Genomic DNA, 21,784 nt, shown 5'->3' on the forward strand with positions numbered 1-21,784 from the left:
ATGTTTCTATAATGTAATAACAATAATATATAATATATTGACTATTTATAGATGCTTGAGGGGTAAAAGTATGAAAAAATCCATCAGTATAATATATACTACTCTGAGTAATGTTGACCTCTTAGAAAAAGAGGGAGGGAAATAGACTGGGAGGGGTAGAATAAAAACACAGCAAAGTGTTCATGGTTTGAAAATAAGGTCAGTGTGCTTATTTCCACTTATATTTTGGGGTGTTTTTCTTTATGACAGAAGTATTTCATAGTTTAAAAACTTGAAAAAAAGTTATCTAGGGAATTCCCTGGCAGTCCAGTGGTTAGGACTCCAGACTTTCCCTGCTGAAGGCCAGTTCAATCCCTGGTAGGGGGACTAAGATCCCACAAGCTGCAGGCACTCCCCCAAAAAAGAAAGTTATCCAGTGTATGTTACTGAGAGAAGAATATTCATATATACATTCCAAATATTTATACTTTGATCCATTCATATATTTTAAAATTACTTGCAAACCTGATTGAGTGACGCAACTTTGGAAGCAAAGCTCATATACCCGTGTTTATACAGACGCAGTTATTCAGTACCACTGTCATCTACACAAAAAAGTCCACATTCAGAAAAAATCCTTAAAATGCTGTATTCACATGAGTTCATTAAGTTATGGGTGCCAAGTGACAGAATCCACATAAATTCTGTAAGTCTAACTTTATTGCAGCCTTTGATTTTAACAAGAATAAAAACAGAAATATGATGGCAGTAAAACACTTTCATTCTTAGCAGAGAGGAAACTGGTCTTGAGACTAGAGGCCTTGAAAGAATCAGGAACCAAATACTTCCAGCTGCTTTCCTAGGTGTGTGCTACTTTGGGATGCTTTTTGTTAATTTACAAGTATCTCCCTCCAGGGCCATTTTTTCTGCTCCTTTTGTGAAATTCCTGTGTCTGTGGGGGCATGTAGTCTTCTCTGAGGAACATTTTCCATTTGCATGATGTCGTCCTGAACTCCCTAAGTGAATATTCCCAGTCCCACCAGCCTGTAGATACAGTACATATTCTTAGCCTATGATTTCATCAAACCCTCCCTGGTGGGTCAGAGGGTAAAGAATCCGCCTGCAATGCAGGAGACCGGGGTTCGATCCCCTGGGTCAGGAAGATCCCTTGGGGAAGGAAATGGCAGCCCCCTCCAGTATTCGTGCCTGGGACATCCCGTGGGCAGATGAGCCTGGTGGGCTACAGTCCATGGGGTCGCAAAGAGTCGGACACGACTGAGCGACTAACACTTTCATACTAAGGTGACACTCCAAGTCTCGTGAAAACTCACCCCATAATTTTTGAGAGGAGGGGAAGCAAGAAGGGAAATGTAATTCTATTATTATGAATAAATGAGCCAAGGACAGAGTCCCCTGGATTTTCCCAAGTCTGGTCATCCCAGCAGTGTTAATCCATACTCTCCCTCCCAGAGAAAAGCTCTTCTCTCGGTGCTACACCTTCACTGTTGTGTAGTCACAGGAACTTGGGGTCTCCTCGGCGGGGGCAGAAGCTGCCGCGGACAGCACTGTGGTGTTTAGCTGAGCGTAGGTCACCCCCTCGGGCTCTTCAGGCTTTGGGGAGAAGAGAGACAGGCTTGTAGAGCTGAGTTCTGCAGTAGGGTAGCCAGGAGCCACACATGGCCACTCAGCTTCAGACAAATGTCAGCTAAACTCAAACTGAGGTCCTCAGTCTCACCAGTTGCATTCCAGATGCGGCGGGAGGCTGGGATATGTATGGGACAGCACAGCTGGAGGCTGTTTCCCGCATCGCAGGAAGTTCTGTTGGACAACACGTCCTAGGATAGCCGTGCTTTCAACTCCCATAACAGGATACCATCAATCAGTGGTAACGTGTGCTTATTAAAAATCAGTGCAAACGTAGGTTTTGAGAATAAGAACTGCCCTCCTATATGCATACCTACTGATGACGTAGTATTGTATTTTAAAAAATAATCTTGCTGAGATATAATGTATATACCATAAAATGCCCCTGTGATAAGTGTATAGTTCCATGACTTTTAGTGAATTTGTAGAATGATGCAACCATCACCACCATACAGTGGGAGAATATCCATCGCCCCACAAGAGTTCCCTGTGCTTGTCTGCAGTTAAGCCTTGCTCTCCCTGCCCTTCACCCCCACCCCAGTCATAAGCAATGGCTAATTTGCCTTTCCTGGAAATTTTATGTAAATGGAACAATTTTATATATAGTTTTTTGTATCTGAGTTTTTTCACCTAGCAAACTGTTTTTGAGGTGCAGTCACTTCTCATGTATATCTGTAATTTCTTCCTTTTAATGCTGAATAGTATTCTGTTGTATGGAGGGATCCCATCACAACATGACATTATTATAATATCATAATTATCAACAATGTGCTAATCAAGGTCATTAGGCCAACACTTAAAATAGCCCAGATTTAATCACTGACATTTACTTTGTGATAAATTATGCCTTTCCATTACTTAATATTTATATATATATATCTAAATGAATGCATTGTACATAAATATTGCTTTAAACACAACAATGTTTAAATCTTTTACTAATTTTTTTTTTTTTTTGGCCAGTAGCTTGCAGCATCTTAGTTGCTGACCAGGCATTGAACCTGGGCCCTCAACAGTGAAAGCACCAAGTCCTAACCACTGGATCACCAAGGAATTCCCTGCTAATGCTTTTATTTAACTTGCTTTGGCTTCAAGAATGAGCCAGTGAACCTCTGTGCCCTGTGGGGAAAGGTGTGAATTTTATTTGCTATTGCAGTTAGATGTTATAATGCTGATTAATATTAAATCACAAATAAGCAGTATTTTAGGGGCTGGTGGCTCAGTGGTAAAGAATCCACCTGCAATGCAGGTGATGCAGGAGATGCCAGTTCAATCCCAGGGTTGGAAAGATTCCCTGGAGGAGGAAATGACAACCCACTCCAGTATTCTTTGCCTGGGAAATCCCATATAGAGAGGAACCTGGGGGGTTACAGTTCACGGGGTCACAAAGAGTTGGACATATTTGACTGACTGAGCATGCACCCACCAAGCAGTATTTTAAACAGAAAAAAATGATGGATGTAAATTGATAGATGAAGCACAAACTGGAATCAAGATTGCCAGGAGAAATATCAATAACCTCAGATATGCAGATGACACCACCCTTTTGGCAGAAAGTGAAGAACTAAAGAGCTTCTTGATGAAAGTGAAAGAGGAGAGTGAAAAAGTTGGCTTAAAGCTCAACATTCAGAAAACTAAGATCATGGCATCCGGTCCCATCACTTCATGCAAATAGATGGGGAAACAGCGGCTGACTTTATTTTTTTCAGGCTCCAAAATCACTGCAGATGGTGATTGCAGCCATGAAATTAAAAGACACTTACTCTTTGGAAGGAAAGTTATGACCAACCTAGATAGCATATTAAAAAGCAGAGACATTACTTTGCCAACAAAGGTCCATGTAGTCAAGGCTATGGTTTTTCCAGTGGTCATGTATGGATGTGAGAGTTGGACTATAAAGAAAGCTGAGTGCAGAAGAATTGATGCTTTTGAACTGTGGTGTTAGAGAAGACTCTTGAGAGTCCCTTGGAGAGCAAGGAGATCCAACCAGTCCATCCTAAAAGACATCAGTCCTGGGTATTCATTGGAAAGACTGATGTTGAAGCTGAAACTCCAATATTTTGGCCACCTGATGTGAAGAACTGACTCATTTGAAAAGACCCTGATGTTGGGAAAGATTGGGGACAGGAGGAGAACGGGACGACAGAGAATGAGATGGTTGGATGGCATCACCGACTCAGTGGACATGAGTTTGGGTAAACTCCGGGAGTTGGTGATGGACAGGGAGGCCTGGCGTGCGGTGGTTCATGGGGTCGCAAAGAGTCGGACACGACTGAGCGACTGACCTGAACTGAAACTGATTAATACTTGTTAAATGATGCTTTCATGCCATCCACTTGACACTTAAAATTTGTCAGAAATGCCAATAAACCCTTTACATTTATGACATCATTAGATTCTCACAGCCTTTTAACTGGGGATTTGGATTCCCCTTAGATATGGGAGGAAAGAAGTGAAGAAGTGTTAGTCGCTCGGTCATGTCCGACTCTCTGTGACCCCATGGGCTGTAGCCCACCAGGCTCCTCTGTCTATGGAGAGGAATGGTTTGCCTTTCCTTTCTCCAGGGCATCTTCCTGACCCAGGGATTGAACCCAGGTCTCCTGCATTGCAGACAGATTCTTTACCATCTGAGCCACCAGGAAAGGAAGGGTCCAAATCATGTGGGTTTGTGTCTTGCTTGTTTAATTTTTATTGGAGTACAGGTAACTTGCAATGTTGTGTTAGTTTCAGGGATACAGTAAAGTGAATCAGTTGTCCACACACATGTATCTCCTCTCATGGGGGTTTTGTGATTTGTCTCAGACCACACTGGTGATAAATAGCTATTGGGAGCCGGAATCCAGCTACTGTGAAATTCAAAGCATCTGCTTTTTGTTTGTTCGTTTACTTGTTTGAGATGTAACTGATATATAACCCTGTGCATCTTTAAGGTGTACTCATGTTGATGTGATACATTGATATAGTGTACCACCTGGCTAACACCTCCATCCTGTCATATAATTATCATTTCTTTTTCATGATGAGAACAATTATGATCTAGCCTCTTGGCATCTTTGACGTATACGATATAGTATTGCTGACTATAATCCCCAAGCTATGTGTTAGATTCCCAGGACTTACTCATCTATAAGTTGCAAGTTTGTTCCCTTAAATGTCATCTTCCTAGGTCCCCTACCCGCCCACCCCCCAGCCTCTGTTAACCTCCTATCTACTCTCTTTTTATGGGTTCCTCAGATGTTTTTCAACTCAATATTACATGGCCGCATGAATATAACCAGCGTTTGAGCTAAGCCAGGAGGCAGATAGACCAGCCTCTGGTGGTACGTGAGCTCTTGGGTTATTCCATGGGGGAGAGCTCACCGATTCAGATATCCTTTCCAGCGTGGGTGCATCTGCATGTGAATACAAGGAGACAAACTCAGTTCTCAGATGGCAGGAGTCAGACCATAGTCTCTCCATCCCAAGCTTCCTCCTGGTTTCATCCCTGATGACTTACCTGCATCCCTCTGCTTGCGCACTACGGAACGGGAGGTTCTGAGGAAGAGAAACACGTTAAAGTCTGGGATCTGGAGATCTGGGGTAGGGGCTAGGGCTGGCAGAGGTGGGGCTGGGCGTAAGAGTCACTGATGTGCAGACGGGGTCTCTGAAGAGTGGAGTGGGAGTTAAGTCAGGGCGTGAGGTCCGTCAAGTGTACCTACCTCTTGGTGGATTCTTCCTGTGATGAATCTATTAAAAAAGAGAGAGAGAGAGGAATGTATATCTCCCTAGAGAATCCTTCACTTTAGTCCCCTTCCTCAGAGTGTGAAACCCGCGCTGCTCTGAACTCACCTTGCTGAGTGCACCTGTAGATGTAGAAGATGGCGAGGAAGAGGAGAAAGAGGGAGAGGCAGCTGAAGGTGGCCACGAAGACGACCCTGGTGTCTGGCGGGAGAACAACGGGGCCAAGGTCAGGCTGGCTCTGGGAACGCAGAGCAGCTTCGCAGAAGAGTTACAAGCAGCCAGACAGCCTGGCTGCAAGACTCAGAGCTGCCACCCCCCAGTTGGAACGTCCAATCGCTTGAGAGAATTTGCATCATCTCCCTAAGCTTTTGTTTTCCCGATCAAAGCGAGGATAGCAATTGTGGCTGCTTTACTGGTTGGTAGAGAGATGGAGTGTGTCAGTGGCTACAGAGAGGGCTAGCACAGTGCCCGGAAGATGGCAAACACCCAGTAAACGTTTCATCCCCAGGAATAATACTTATTGACTGTGAGCCATTAGCACTCATAAGTGTTTTCTCAGTAAAAAAAAATTTTTGTATTAATTTTTTTTCTTTTTTTTGCCATGAAGCTTGCAGGATGTTGGTTCCCCAACTAGGGATTAAACCCAGGCCTTTAGCGTGAAGGCCTGGAGTCCTAATACTGGGCCACCAGGGAATTCTCTGTTCTTTCTCATCTTGACAATAAGTACACAAGGTAAGTTTGCCATCTCCATTTCATTCATACATAAATCAAGTACCTGGAATTAAACTGAGTTCCCCAGACTCACATGGCTGGGATGGGCTTTGGATGCTGCTATGTCTAACCTTTCTGGCCAGTCTCCCCAAGTTCAGGGTAGCTCTGTGCTGACCCCTGGGTGCGGACATTCAAGAGAAGTGACATTCTGAACCTTTTCCAGGTAAGTCATGATCTGGTGAGAAACACATTTATACAGACTAACTGTGATGCTACGGAAGTGAAGACAAGTCCAGCAACAGATGAATCAAAGTCCAACAATCATTTTCTCAAGGTAAGGAAGCAACCTCAGTGTTCATCAATAGATGACAGATAAGGAAGATGTGGTATATATGCACATATACTCCCGATGCTGGGGGTCTGAATTCAATCTCTGGTCAGAGAACCAGATCCCACAAGCTGTAACTAAGATCTGGTGCAGCCAAATAAATAAATATTTTAAAAAACAAAAATAAACTCATAAAAACAGAGAGTAAAACAGTGATTGCTAAAGGCTGGGGGGTGGGGTGTTTGGGGAGAAGTTGGTCAAAGAGCACAAACAAGTTTCAGGTGTCTGAGGTTTGAGGATCTAATAGACAGCGTGAACCATAGTTGATGGCACTGTAGCATATCATGAAACTTACTAGGAGAGTAGATCTTAAGTGTTCTCACCAAAAAACAAAAAAAGCAAATACATGACATGAGGTGAAAATTTCACTTTTAGTGCAAGTCGCTCAGTTCTGTCTGACTCTTTGTGACCCCATGGACTATACAGTCCATGGAATTCTCCAGGCCAGAATACTGGAGTGGGTAGCCTTTCCCTTCTCCAGGGGATCTTCCCATCTCAGGGATCGAACCCAGATTTCCCACATTGCAGACGGATTCTTTACCAGCTGAGCCACAAGGGAAGCCCCTGGCATGACTTGAGTTGAGTGACGTGCAATTAACTCTATGGAGAGAATCCTTCTACAATGCATTGTTGTTGTTGTTTAGTCACTAAGTCATGCCCAACCTTGCGACACCTTGGGCTGTAGCTTGTCAGGCTCCTCTGTCCATGGGATTTCCCAGGCAAGAATACTGGAGTGGGTCATCGCTTCCTTCTCCAGGGGCTCTTCCCCACCCAGGGATCAAACCCGAGTCTTCTGCGTCTCCTGCATTGCAGGCAGATTCTTTACCACTGAGCCACCAGGTAAGCCCCTATCCTGCATCAAATCATCACATTGTACACTTTAAATATCTTACCGCTTTATTTGTCAATGATACCTCCATGAAACTGGGGCAGGGGGGCGGTGAGGGGAAGGAGGTGTAGGAAAGGGAGGTGAGGAGAGCTCCCCTGAAGAGAGCCGTGATGATGAAAATCCCTGACTCGGAAGCGCTCAGCAGAGCATCTGATTCACGGTGTTGGATAAGGAGGTTGCAGTGATCAGGATCATTCTCTCACACGGCATCCCACCCACACCCACCTCCCTCTGTAACAGATGCTATCAGCGCTCCTCCGCCCATGGTCCCCCAGATTCCTTTGCCATTCTTAGGCATGCTCGATCATGGTTTCTCCCCCTTCCCAACGTGAGCACTTTGGTGTCTGTTGGCGGTAGTGGTGGTGGGGTACTGCCCAGAAAATGCCTTGGGAACCTAGGTGGCCCAGGGACACCCCTTTACCAACAGCGGACATCTGTGGGAGCCACGCAGCCCCATGGACTTGGAAAAGTGGGGCAGAAACACCTGTTCCTGGATGGCGGCAAAGGAACATCAGCCTTGCCTTATGCTCTCAGCCCTCCCCTTGGCGACCCTACAGTTTATCTCATGGTGCAGTTCACTAGAAACGAGAAGTGAATGATTGCAAGACTGTCCACAGCCCGCTGAACTGGGTTTGCCCTGAGATGGCCACATATCCTGGCCAAATTTCACATCAACTATTGACACATTGCTAAAATTAACTTGCAGAAGGTCTGTGACACTGATCTAAGGCATCTGACCGAGCAGTGGGATCAAGCCTTGTACAGCTTGACACAGGGCATGAAATCCCAGAAAGGAAGCCTGGCCTTGTGGCAAAGTTAGGGGATGAACTTCATCATCATCCCTGCCCAGAATTAGAGCAGAGGGTTCCTTTCTAGTAGCCTGGAGGCCCACGTATGTAGGCTGGAGACAGCCTCGTTTTGTCGTTTAGTCGCTCAGTCGTGTCTGACTCTTTTGTGACCCCATGGACTGTAGCCCACCAGGCTCCTCTGTCCACTGGATTTCCCAGGCAAGAATACTGGAGTGGGTTGCCATTTCCTTCTCTGAAGATGGCGTATCGGTTGCTCAAAAAATTAAACACAAAGCTACCATGTGTCCCAGCAGTTTTACTCCTAGGTAGTAGATACCCGATTAGGGGCTTTCTTGGTGGCTCAGACGGTAGAGAATCTGCCTGCATTGCAGGAGACCCAGGGTCAACTCCTGGGTCAGGAAGATCCCTTGGAGTAGGAAATGGCAACCCACTCCAGAATTCTTGCCTGGGCAATCCCATGGACAGAGGAGCCTGGTGGACTGTAATCCACAAGGTCATAAAGAGTCAGATTCAACTAAGCGACTTATACTTTCTTTCTTCTTTCAGATACCTGATTGAAAGCAGGGGCTCAGATACGTGTACACCTATATCCATGGCATTATTCACAATAGCCAAAAGGTACAAACCACCCAAATGTCCATCAACTGATGAATGGATAAACAAAATGTGGTCTGGCCATATGATGGAATATTATTCAGCCATGAAAAGGATGGAAGTACTGATACGTGTTACAACATAGGTGAACCTTGAAGACATTGTAGGAAGTGAAAGAAGCCGGTCTCCAGACCTCATACTGTGGGACTGCATTTTATGTGAAATGTCTGCAATAGGCAAAACCATAGAGTCAGAGAACAGATTGGCAAGGCGTGTTGGGATCGAAGGGAGCGAAGACCGACTGCTGGATGGAACTGCATTTCGGGAATTAGAGGAGTGGTGTAGAGCCCGGTGAATGTGCCAAATGCCTCTGCCTTGTACAGGTTAGAAGGGTGACTTTATGGGATGTGAATAACATACCAACTAAAAAAGAAAAGCAATGACAGAAGAGCTAAAAACACGAACCCTTCGACTTTCCATCTCCCATGTCTGATACTTCCAAGCTCTCCGACTCTGTCAGATTTCAGTTCTCTCCAAGAAACTGTGGCAGGCATTGTGTTCACAGAACCAGAGTAGCAGTCATTAGCCTGCTAATACTGAATAAAAATGTTTTCGAAGGCAAATACATATTTTGGAAGGACAGGATGCAGGAAATCTTTTTTTTTTTTTTTTTGGCTATGCCACATGGGATGGAGCCTGTGCCTTCTGCAATGGAAGTGTGGGGTCCCAATCACCGGGCCTCTAGAGAATTTCCAAGGATGTCTTTTTTTTTTTTTTGCCAACTACCTAACACTCCAAGGATGTCTTTTTAAAAATTATTTCTATTATACTTGCCTAGACTCTAATGACAACCTTGAACAATTTTGACCCCGTGGAGCAGATTGCAGGAAAGTTATGCATTGCTGAAAGAAAAAATGAGCAAGCATCTAGGTAAATTCCCCGTTTGTCCTGTGGTTAGGACTTCCAGCTTCCACGGCCACGGGCCTGGGTTCGCTCCCTGGTTGGGGAATTGCGTGCATATGCTCAGTCACCAAGTCGTGTCCGATTCTTTGTGACCCCGTGACTGTAGCCCACCAGGCTCCTCTGTTTGTGGGATTTTCCAGGCAAGAATACTGGAGTGGGTTGCCATTTCCTCCTTCAGGGGGTCTCCCCAACCAGAGATTGAATCCGAGTCTCCTACATTGGCAGGCACATTCTTTACCACTGAGCCACCTGGGAAGCCCAGGACGGGGAATTACAATCCCCCAAGCTGCATGGCACAGCAAACACGAATCCGTGATGGATAATCCCGTTTCAGTCTAAGCCTTCAGAAAGCCCTAGTTTTTATGAGAATTTCTCCTAAAGGAAATCAGTCCTGAATACTCATTGGAAGGACTGATGCTGAAACTAAAACTCCAATACTTTGGCCACCTGATGCGAAGAGCTGACTCATTTGAAAAGACCCTGATGCTGGGAAAGATTGAAGGTGGGAGGATAAGGGGACAGCAGAGGATGAGATGGTTGGATGGCATCACTGACTCAATGGACATGAGTGTGAGTAAGCTCCGGGAGCTGGTGAAGGACAGGGAGGCCTGGCATGCTGCAGTCCGTGGGACCACAAAGAGTCGGACATGACTGAGCGACTGAACTGAACTGGACTGAGGGTAGAATCTTAGTCAATTCTTCGAGGAAAACCAGTATCAGGAAAAAAAAATAATAACATTCACTGTTTTTTGAGAACTTGAAAGTTTTAGCAAGTCTTTGATCATACATCATCCCAAAGTATAGGCTCTGCAGGTCCTGGTTCCATTCCCCAAACCAGTCATTCCAACTCACCCCCTTTCTTCCCGAAACTCCACCAGAGCTTTTCACCACGAAAAACAGCAGACGATGGACCTTGTGCTGTTTCATTCACCAGCATTTTCAGAGGGGGATATAATTGGGGGAAACAAGTCCCTTTTAATTATGTTACCTGTCTGTGAAGAGGCGGGTTTGCTTTCCTCTTGGTTCCCTAGAAGAGAGGAAAGAAGAAAAGGAATCACAATCTTTATATGGGAAACCTGGGGACATAAACCCTCGTGTTCTATTTACGGACTTCGTGCCCTCTTTGGGAAGCAGAGAGTAGAATGTTTTTTTCATTCCCCAGGTACTCACTGGGTCCCCAAACCTGGGCCAGAGCACTAGGTTAGTCTTCTTGGAGCTTGGTATTATTTTAAAAACAAAAATATTTATGAATGACCCTACTAATCCCCCACCTTCCAATCCTATCCCAGGAAAGAGCACCAGCATTTTGCAAGTATTCTCTCCCATTTGGTAGGTTGCCGTTTCATGTTGATGATTGTTTATTTTGCTGTGCAGAAGATTTTTTGGTTGATATACTGTTGTTGTTCAGTTGCTAAGTCATGTCCGACTCTTGGTGACCCCATGGACTGCAGCACGCCACGCTCCCCTATCTCAGTTTGGTCAAATTCATGTACATTGAGTCGGTGATGCTATCTAACCATCTCACCCTCTGTTGTCCCCTTCTCTTTTTGCCTTCAATCTGTCCCAGCATCAGGGTCTTTTGTAATGAATTGGCTCTTCGCATCAGGTAGCTAAAGTATTTATTTTTGCTAATTTTCTGTAGATAAGATCACATCTGCAAATGAAGGCACTTTTACTTCTTCCTTTCCAATTTGAATTCCTTTTTCCCCCCTGTCTTTCCCAATTGTTCCAGAGAGGACTTCCAGTATTACATTGAATTGAAGTGGTGGGCATCTTTCCTTATTCCTGATATCAAAGGAAAAGCTTTCAACTTTTCACCATTAAGTATGACCTCAGCTGTGGGCTTGTTATATTGGCCTTTATTGTGTTGAAGTATGTTCCTGCTACACCCAATTTATTGAGAGTGTTTATATTGAAATGATCTATTTTATCAAAAATTTTTACATACGTTAAGATGAACATATGATTTTTATCCTTCATTCTATTAATGTGTGTATCACATTTATTGACTTGTATATTGAACCATCCTTGGGTAAAAAGGAGAAATCTCACTTGATCATGGTGTGTGAGTCTTTTAATGTGTTAAAATTGATTTGCCAAGATTTTTTTGAGAACTTTCACATCTGTATTCATCAGGGATATTGGTCTATAGTTTTCTTTCAGTGTCCTTGTCTGGTTCTGACATCAAGGTGATGCTGGCCTTGTAAAATGAACACAGGAGTGTTCCTTCCACTGCAGTTTTTGGGAAGAGTCTGGGAATGACTAGTGTTATTTCTTCCTTAAATGTTTGGTGGAATTCACCAGTGAAATCATCTGGTCCTGCGGTTTTCTTTGTCAGGAGTTTTGATTGCTAATTCAATCTCTTTATCTGTTATTGATCTGTTCCAGTTTTCCATTTCTCCATACTTCAGTCTTGGTTTGTAAACGTCCGCAAACGTTCTCCTGTCTGTAGGTACTACCCACGTCCATGTTCTCCCAGACGATGGCCAAGAGGGGCTGGAATCAGGTTGCTGGTTCCACGACTGGTACTGACGTCTGTCTGCCTGTTATCCAACGCCCAGGTGGGTGAGGCTCCTCCTGGGGCCTTTGGTGTCTGGTGGTGGATCCCACAGCTCCCACGAAGCACTTTTGCTCACAAATGAGTGCCAAATTTTAGTTGTTGGAGTGACGGTACAAAAATAAGGAATGGCAGACCTCCCTGGTGGTGCAGTGGGTAAGAATCCGCCTGCCCCCAATGCAGGGGACACGGGTTCGATCCCCGGTCCAGGAAGATTCCACGTGCTGTGCAGCAACTAACCCCGAGAGTCACAACTGCTGAGCCCATGAGCTGCAACCACTGAGGCCCTCGAACCTAGAGCCCATGCTCTGCAACAAGATAAGCCCCCACGATGAGAAGCCCGCGCATCGCAGCAAAGAGTAGCCCCCATTCATCCCAACTAGAGAAAGCCCGTGTGCAGCAGCAAAGACCCAGCACAGCCACAAATTAATTGATTGATTATTCTTTTAAAAGAAAAAGAAAAAAAAAAAAAAACCACAGGCTCAGAATGGAATCATTTGTGTAGACCACGCTAGGGCTCAGTACCTAATCTAATTGAAGCTTTGAACCCCATGCCCAGAAATGTTGTCTTAAATAGTCAGTCAGGAGTTTTTAGGTCAGCACCAGTGGGGTCATCTGTCACAGGGACCCCTCCTTCCCCCAGAGGACCATCAGTTAATCTGCCACGCAGACCCCTTTCTGTACTCCATAGGTGGTGATGGTGTTCAGTCACTATGTGCTAAGTCACTTTAGTCATGTCAGGCTCTTTGCAACCCTGTGGTCTGTAGCCTGCCAGGCTCCTCTGTGGGATTTTCCAGGCAAGAATACTGGAGCGGGCTGCCATTTCCTCCTCCAAGGCATAGCAAAGCATGATTTGCAGAGCACATTTTCAGTTATGCTCTGGGATGGGGAAAACAGCTTCTCAGTAGCAGGTTTCATGGGTCCATTTTACAGTGAGGTGCCCGGGGTCAGTGACATCACCTGGATAAAGGCATTTGCTCTCTGACTGCACCCAAGGATTTTATGGCTGGAGGGATCTCTGTGTTACATTTGCCAAACATTCAAGACTAACCTGTTTGAGAAATAAAGAGGGGGATTGTCCAAGGTGAAGGACAGAGAGAAAATATGCCCAGACCACCTGTCAAGGAGCCCAGGACCACTTTAGGTGGGCTAGTTGCTCACTCACGTCCGACTCTTTGTGACCCTGCGGACTGTAGCCCTCCAGGTTCCTCTTTCCATGGGATTCTCCAGGCAAGAGTACTGGAGTGGGTTGCCATGCCCTCCTCCAGGGGATCTTCCTGACCTAGATATCGAACCCGCATCTTCTACATTGGCAGGCGGATTCTTTACCATCTGAGCCACCCGGGAAGCCCAGGCTCCAGGTGAGTGAGGAGGAATTCAGCCGCCTTCCTGTTGAGTTCTGCCCTTTATTGCACCCAGACTCCTGTGACTTCCCCAGCATGAATGTTGCATTCCGGACATCAGACTGGCACGTGAGGGTCACGTTGCTGCCAAGTCCAACCTCTGAGTTGGGCAAGGCATGGAGGAGGGGTTAGGAAGTTTCTCTGGAAAGAATTTGGCGTTTGACTCTTCATCTTGGTGACCACCAAAACCCTCCTAGAATTCAGAGGACGAAAGGGAAAAGGTCGTGAAACTTGGGGTCTGGGAACAGAGTCTAGGTTGGGAGATGACTTACCATTCTTTTCCTCATCTTCATTGCCCAGACAAAGCCCTGGAAGAGAAACACTCATGAGAGATGAAGTATATGTTTGTCTTTTTTTTTTCTTAATTGAAGTATAGTTGATTTGTTGGGTTAGTTTTCGGTGTACAGCAAAGTGATCCAGTTATATATCTAGATCTACAGATATACATCTAGACAGAGAGTGACTCAGGAGATCCAGCCCTTGTTTCCACTCAAGTGTGGACTGAAAACACAAGCCCCCAAGCTTCACGAGGAAGCAGGGACGTGGGAGCCTGGCAGTGGACGGAGCCCGCATTAGCTCTGGCTACAGCGGCTGCACCTATAGGCAGGAAATTGGTTTCTGGGTGGTCAGGGGGTAGGGGGTATCCCCAGGTCTTGTGGTCTCTTTTTAGTCCCTCTCTCTTCTGCTTTTAATCTAAAGTCATCTCAGCTCTGTTATCAGCCAGTCTTCTGCTCCAGTGGTGATTCCCATTCTTCCTTTTTTTTTTTTTAAATAAGCACTCGATTGCCTTAGACTCACTTTTCATCATGAAACCTTACTGAGGACTAGGTGAAAATTGAGAGAGGAGTTCTCTGTTTTTGACAAATAGGATTGTATTAATGTGTACATGTGATGACTGGATGCACGTATGTATTGTGCAGTGAGCACCACCATGAAGCTAATTAACAAATAAGTCAGCTCACATAGTTACCTTGTATGTGTGTGTGGGGGGGGGGGAGGAGAATGTTTAAGATCCATTCTCTGAGCCGATTTCAGTATTATTAACTATGGTCACCATGCTGGTCATTAGATCCTCAGAACTTATCTTTCTTTTAAAAAATATCTCTTTATTTTGTAATTGCTTATTTGGCTGTGCTGGGTCTTAGCTGCAGCATATGGGATCTAATTCCCCGACCAGGGATCAAACCCCAACCACCTGGACTAGGACCGTGGAGGCCTAGCCATTGGGCCACTAAGGAAGTCCCGTCTTTCTTAATAAAGGGCCACAGTGGACATGGGCAGAGAACTGGCTGCAATGGACATACTTGCCACTAAGAAGAGACATACTGGCATGCAGGGTAGCTTGATAAAGCAAAGGATAAAAGAATCGCTCCTTGAAGTCTTAGTAGAATTCTGACGCAGGGAGCTGTAGGCAACACGAGTAAGCATATTTACCTGGAAGTAATTGCAGTAAATAACTACCAGTCAGTGAGAATCTGTCATTTGACAGACTCTTCACATACGTCAGCCATGTGCCCACTTATATTACCTAGTGGGTCCTCTATGGCAGGTGACATTTAGCATACAGCTACCCTCTCTGCCTGACTCAGCCAGGCATCATCCATTTAACATTTAGTATGGGCTCTGGAGAAGGAAATGGCAACCCACTCCTGTATCCTTGCCTGGAGAATCTCATGGACAGAGGAACCTGGTGGGCTACAGGCCACGGGGTTGCAAAGAGTCAGACATGACTGAGTCAGTAAGCAGCAACAACGGCCTTTAAATACACCACGTGGAGAGCTGCTCAGATATCCAAGCTAGAAAGGGAGGAGGAGAGTGACACTAGAATCTATAGTTCCCCAGAAAAGAGGAAAAATTACTTTGATGTTGTGACATAATAAGAAAGACATTGGGTCTTTGTCCCTGGTTCCAGTACAGAGCTCCTCAAACTCTTAAAATTCCCTGAGTGTTGTGAGAGGGAAAGGTATCTTTTGTTATGTTAATATAACTTTTGGAAAAGTCTCTAGGTAACCTAAGGATGGTGGCTGGTTGCCAGGGAAACAACGAAGTGATTAAAGGGTTGGAACTGTCAGTCTTACCCACCCCCCACCCCCAACCCCGACCTCCAGGAAGGGAAGAAGGGCTGGAGATTACCAATTGCCAGTGATTCAATGAATCATGCCTATGTCAACTAAGAAAATATGCACAACCTAAAAGTTGAGAGTTATGTTGTATTCATCAGATACTCTTAGGACTTCAAGCCCAGGAGGCAGCATCTCAGGTAGTTCTGCATCTCTCAGATGCTCAGCATCTCTCAGCAGTTCCCTGAGAGAACTGCTGGGGGAGTGGGGATGGGAAGGATATGTACGAGTTTTGCAACAAAGGGCAGGAGGTCAGAACAAAATGTTACAGTTAATAAAAGAAAATCAGATGTCTCAGGTTAAAGAATTTAGTGCTTTTCTCAGTATGGGAAGACACAAGCGTCTGGGCTCACGGCAGTCATCCCTTTGATATGGACCTCAGCCATCCACGGCCAGCATCCCTGTGTTTTCTGATCCCTGAGTTCCCTCAGGGCGCGCCATGGGGAGTGGCTGCAGTCTGATCATGCTAGACGGCAGGTGTTCTTTCCTTCCTGAGTGCCCTCAGGGCTCACCCTCAAGTGTCTTCAATCACTGATGACTGAGACATCCTTTGTTTACTGATAAGACAGGAAATATTCTGTTTCTCATCTATGTAGTGAAGCCTCCATAGAAACTCAAAAGGGTGGGTTAAGAGAGCTTCTGAGTTGGACACATGGAGATTTTTCGAGTGTGATGTGCTCAGAAGCCCTTTTCCTCATACTTGGCTCTGTGCACCTCTTCCATTTGGCTGTTCCTGAGTTAAATCCTTCTATGTACTGTGCTTAGTCACTCAGTTGTGTCCAGCTCTTTGTGACCCCATGGACTGTAGCCCACCAGGCTCCTCTGGCCTTGAGATTCTCCAGGCAAGAGTACTGGAGTGGGTTGCCATGCACTCCTCCAGGGCATCTTCCCAACCCAGGGATCAAACCCAGGTCTCCCACATTGCAGGTGGATTCTTTACCATCTGAGCCACCCAGAAGCCCAAGAACACTGGAGTGAGTAGCCTAACCCTTCTCCAGGGGAACTTCCTGACCCAGGAATCGAACCAGGGTCTCCCGCATTGCAGGCAGATTCTTTACCTGCTGAGCTACCTGGGAAGCCCAGATTCTTCTATAATAAATTGGTAATCTAGTGAGTGAAATGTTTCTCTGTGTTCCATGTTCTCACAAATTTGAATTCTAGCAAATTGATGGGCCCAAGGAGGGGCTGTTAGAACCTTCAGTCTGTAGCCAGTTGGACAGAAACACGGGTGGCCACCATGGCTCGTGACTGGCACTTGGAGTGGGAGGGAGGTCATCTTCTAGGACGGAGCCCTTAATCGGTGGGATCTGATGGTATCGCCAGGTAGTTCGTGTCAGAATGGAGTTGAACTGCAGGACAACCAGCTGAGTCAGCTGCTTGGCGGTGTGAAAAACCACCCCCTCCATGTTCACACACATCGGAACTGGGTGCAGAGTCCTCACTGACATCTGAGAAGTAAAACGCTGCCTGCCACATCAGTAAACAAACGGCGTCACCGTCATCAGTGATTGCACACACCTCTGACAGTGAGCTGGTGAGCTCTGAGGCAACGCAGGAAGCAAGGAACGCCTGCCATCCCGCAGCCATCAGACTGCAGCCACTGCCCACGGCGAGCCCCGGGGGAACTCGGGATGCGGAAACACAGGATGCTGGAAACAGGATGAGGTGCACATCCAGGGAATGACTTCAGTCAGCCCAGACTCTTGCGTCTTCCCATACGTAGAAAAGTGCTAATTCCTTAGTTTGAGATATCTGGTTTTCTATTATTAGTAGTAGTGTTTTGATGTTCAGACCACCTGCCCTTAGTTACAAAACTCCTATCCATCCTGGCTCCCCCCTTCACTTCCTTGAAGCAGTTTTTTCAGAATTACTTGTGATGCTGTCTCTGGGGCTGGAAGTCCTAAGAATATCCACTGAATAAAACATAACTCTCAACTTTTACGTTGTGCCATTTTTTTCAGCTGACAGTTTACACAAGGTCCTACTGGAGTTGGCTGGAACCCTAAGCCAATATGACCGATGTCCTCATAGGAAGTTGGAAGGGCAGGCACTGTTGTGCACTGGGTTGCCAAGATACTGCTCCCGAAGTACAAGCCGTGAGCCTGACCGCCCTACCTACTACCCTTGACCCAGCTGAACAGGATATATCTCTGGAAACCCAGAAGTCACAAGCCAACCTGTTGGCCATAAGATCCCGGTTTAAATGGGAGTACCAGCTTCAATGCAATGACCCTCGCCACTGAGGGCTTATTGAAGATCCTGCCTTGGTTCGTTAGACCTAAGCAAGGTCAGCAAATATCTATCCCAGTTTCGGACCCACCCCCAAGAGCTTGATCTTAGGAGCTCTTTTTGGGATTGGGCCTCTCCTCTTCTAGTTTTATGTTTTCAAAACTGACAGAGATGGGAAAGAAAAACTTATCCAGGAAGGAAAATTGGATTGAACGTTTAACATATCATATTAATTCTGGCATTGGTGACTATATGTACTGCTGTTTAAATGAATCTATTAATCATTAAAAAAAGGTAAGAGGTTGGGAAGAGACTTGGAGACAGAACATGCCGAGGGAAGACGGCCATGTGACTATGTGAGGCTCCACAAGCTGAGGGGTGCTAAGGATTCCTAGTCATCTCCCAGCCAGAGTCGAGGAGGAAGGCATGGAACAGACCCTCCCTTGGAGCCCCGAGGAGGAATCAACCCTGCTGACACCCTGGTTCTGGACTTCTGGCCTCCACAATGGTGGGAGAATAGACGTCTGTTGTTTTAAGCCACCCAATTTGTGGTCGTCTGTTACAGCAGCCCAAAGAAACAAGCGTGGGGAGAATGAGGTCTGTCTCTTGACTGCCCCATTTTTTCTGTCCTGAGACTGGAGGTTTGGGGTATGGTGACCGGCAGCCACCTCTCACGCTCACATGCGTGTGTGGAATGGGCATGACCTCAAAGGGAAGGGCTTAGCCCAGAAGAAGGAGGAAGGAACCCGCGGGTGGGAGGGGGGCAGATAGTGAGTCTTGGTGTCCTCCCCGCCGCCCCCCTCCCGAAGCCGGCTCCACTCACAGAGGAGGAACTGGGCACTCAGTTGGGTGGGGCTGCCTTTCCAAAGTCTGGAGACACCAGGCCAAGATCACAGTCTAGGGCTTCCTTCCTACAGACTGAGGTCTGTTTGATCACCTTATGTTCAAGTTGAATATCAGCTTAAAATCAAGTTCAGGATATGGCTGGTCAGAAAATGTTCTTATCCACCACTCCCTGCCTTTGTATCAAGAAGTGAAGTGTAATTTGCTCAGTCATGTCCGATTCTTTGTGACCCCATGGACTCTAGCCCGCCAGGCTCCTCTGTCCATGGGATTCTCCAGGCAAGGATACTAGAGAGGGTGGCCATTCCCTTCTCCAGGGGATCTTCCTGACCCAGGATCGAATCCGAGTCTCTGCACCACAGGCGGATTCTTTACCATCTGAGCCCCCAGGGAAGCCCCACCTTGGCTTCATAGGGAAAAACAAATCTGACTCCATATTGGGTCTGCTTCTTTTACTTTAACAATTGTATTCTGTTGTTTTTGCTACAAGTTAATCACTAAGGGGATGTTGCCTGCAAGCTTAAGGTATATATAATGCTCTTCTCCATGAACCCTGCTTCTCATGCCTGAGTCTTGAGCTAGAATACCTTTGCTTAAGCTCACAGGAAATATCCTGACCGGGCCCACCTGTGAATAACTGCAGGAAAGAAGAAATTCACACATCCCTCCTGGATTCTGGCCAGAAGTATGAAATATTTGCAATAATTTATTGCCTTTTTAAATTTCATCTCCTCACTTCCCCCTCTTTGTTCTATAAAAGTAACTAGCATCCAGACCCTCAGCAAGATGGTTCTTTGGGACATTAGTCCACAATCTTCTTGGTCCACTGGTGCTATTTTTTTGCCCCAACAACTCATCTCTCAAGCTATTGGCCAATCACGCAGTGAGCATTACAAGCTTGGACTCAGTAATAACATGTCTGTTCTATATTCCTTGTTCATAACCAAACTCACAGGCTTTCACACCCTGTAGACCCTGCCTCCCATATGCCAATGGGACATTCAAGGCAAGATGGTGGTACGTAGACGATACTGACTTGGAGGTCCCATCTGAGCTGTGCATTATTGAGCCGAGTACCCTGAGGGTGTTACCACATGTCTCTGCTTCTCATCCCTTATGTGCAGGCACCAAAACCAGGGCATGCAGACACCACAGCCCGCAAAACTGTGACAGGTCGCTTGTACCTAGTACACGGAGGCCACCATTTCTGTACTTGCCACATTCCCCATGGTAAGCTCCACTACGCAGTGAATATTCTCCCCCCTCAAACCCTTCTGTCCCAGCCCTGGGGACTCACCAAGGCAAAGCAGGGACAGGAATTTCGTGATCATAGTGTCCCTTCTGTCCGGACCAAGATCCCGCCTTCAGTTCTGCAGTCCAGAGGAAGACATGGGCCTGGGCGACCACAGCCCCCTCCTGCCCTCTCGGTCCCGGGGACGTGCGACCAGAGGTTTTGCCCTGACCCTTGGCTCCTCCACCATCTGGTGTACTGTTTCCTTCTCACAACTGACTCAGGAAGCCAGAAGCCACCAATGACAGCATCTTCCTCGTAAATCTAGTGTGTGTGGCTCCACCCACCCCGAGACCTCTCTGATCTCATCTGAAGTCTGGCCCAAGACGTTTTCCTTTAAAATAGTTTGTCTTTTCAGAGAAGGAGGAATACCCTGTGAGATCCTTTCTATGTGGACTCTAAAAGGAAATGATGTACATGAACTTACAAAACAGAAAGAGACTCACAGACTTAGAATGAACTTATGGTGATGGGAGGCTGGGGGAAGGATGATGAGGGGAAGGGATGGTTAGAGAGTTGGGGATGGACATGTACACACAGCTGTATTTCAAATGGATAACCAATGAGGTCCTACCATGGAGCACAGGGAACTCTGCTCAGCGTTCCATGGGAACTTGGGAGAGGATGGATACATGTGTATGTTCAGCTGAGTCCCCTCACTGTTCGCCTGAACCTTTCAAAACATTGTTAATCGGCTAGACCCCAAAACTAAAGAGTTTAAAAAAAATAACTTGTCTTTTAAATAGCTTTACTTTAACTTTTTAACTGAAGTATAAATGACTTATAATAGTTTCAGGTGTACCACCTAGTGATTCAGGATTCTTATGAATTATACTCCATTAAAACTTACTACTGGAACTTCCAGTGGTAAAGAATCTGCTTTCCAAAGCAGCGTGCATATGTCCCAGCCCTGGTAAGGGAACTAAGATTCCCACATGGGGCAACTAAGCCTGTTTGCCTCAACTGGACAATCCGTGTGCCACAATGAGAGGTGCCCACGTGCTGCAATAAAGACCCAGCAGTCTAAATAAATAGATTTTCTTAAAGTTATTACAAGATAGGGCTTCCTTGGTGGCTCAGTGGTAAAGAATCCACCTGCCAATGCAAGGACATGGATTCAATCCCTGGTCCGGGAAGATCCCACATGCCGTGGGACAATTAAGCCCATGTGCACAGCTACTGAGCCCACGGACCACAACTACTGAAGCCCCTGCGCCCTAGAGCCTGTGGGCCACAGCGAGACAAGCCACCGCAGTGAGAAGCCTGCACACCGTGAACAGAGAGGAGCCTCCACTCTCCGCAGCCAGAGGAACCCCAGGCAGCAATGGAGACCCCGCACAGCCAGAAACAAACACATAATAAGTCTAAAAAATGTTATTACAATATAATGGCTATATCCCCTACACTCCACAGCATATCCTATTGCTTATCTATTATAGTCATGTCCGACTCTTTGCGACCCCACAAACTGTAGCCCGCCAGGCTCCTCTGTCCATGGGATTCTCCAGGCAAGAATACCAGAGGGGGTCACCGTGCTGTCTTCCAGGGGATCTTCCTGACCTAGGGATCGAACACATATCTCCAGCTTCTTCTGCATTGCAGGCAGGTTCTCTACCCTGAGCCACCTGGGAAGTCCAAGATAGC

The 21,784-nt window shown here is 46.2% G+C and overlaps 1 protein-coding gene across 3 annotated transcripts; it reads right to left on the reverse strand.

Annotated features, from left to right (window-relative positions):
- Positions 1-398: 398 nt before the first annotated feature.
- On the reverse strand, positions 399-20,342 carry LOC136158936 (V-set and transmembrane domain-containing protein 1-like). 3 transcript variants are annotated; one of them, XM_065920785.1, is made up of 8 exons: positions 20,147-20,342; positions 13,930-13,965; positions 10,686-10,724; positions 5,452-5,544; positions 5,322-5,349; positions 5,120-5,157; positions 4,984-5,015; positions 399-1,590 (listed from the first exon to the last, which is right to left on the reverse strand). In XM_065920785.1, the coding sequence occupies exons 1-8, from the start codon at positions 20,178-20,180 to the stop codon at positions 1,471-1,473; spliced, it is 420 nt and encodes a 139-aa protein (XP_065776857.1). In that variant the 5' UTR covers positions 20,181-20,342; the 3' UTR covers positions 399-1,470. The 3 variants fall into 3 exon arrangements, with proteins under 3 accessions (XP_065776857.1, XP_065776858.1, XP_065776859.1); XM_065920786.1 differs by lacking the exon at positions 13,930-13,965; XM_065920787.1 differs by lacking the exon at positions 4,984-5,015 and having other exon boundaries at positions 1,466-1,590.
- Positions 20,343-21,784: the final 1,442 nt, after the last annotated feature.

This window comes from Muntiacus reevesi, chromosome 2, assembly GCF_963930625.1.
Source record: "Muntiacus reevesi chromosome 2, mMunRee1.1, whole genome shotgun sequence".
NCBI lineage: Eukaryota > Metazoa > Chordata > Mammalia > Artiodactyla > Cervidae > Muntiacus > Muntiacus reevesi.

Bases quoted from the DNA above. Each gene is read 5' to 3' on its own strand.
- LOC136158936 (XM_065920785.1), bottom strand. From the start codon at position 20,180: ATGATCACGAAATTCCTGTCCCTGCTTTGCCTTG. The intron at 5,350-5,451 runs GTGAGTTCAGAG...CTTTTTTAATAG, and splicing joins CTACAGGTGCACTCAGCAAG to ATTCATCACAGGAAGAATCC. The intron at 1,591-4,983 runs GTGAGCTCTCCC...TTCTCCCCAAAG, and splicing joins TGGAAAGGATATCTGAATCG to CCTGAAGAGCCCGAGGGGGT.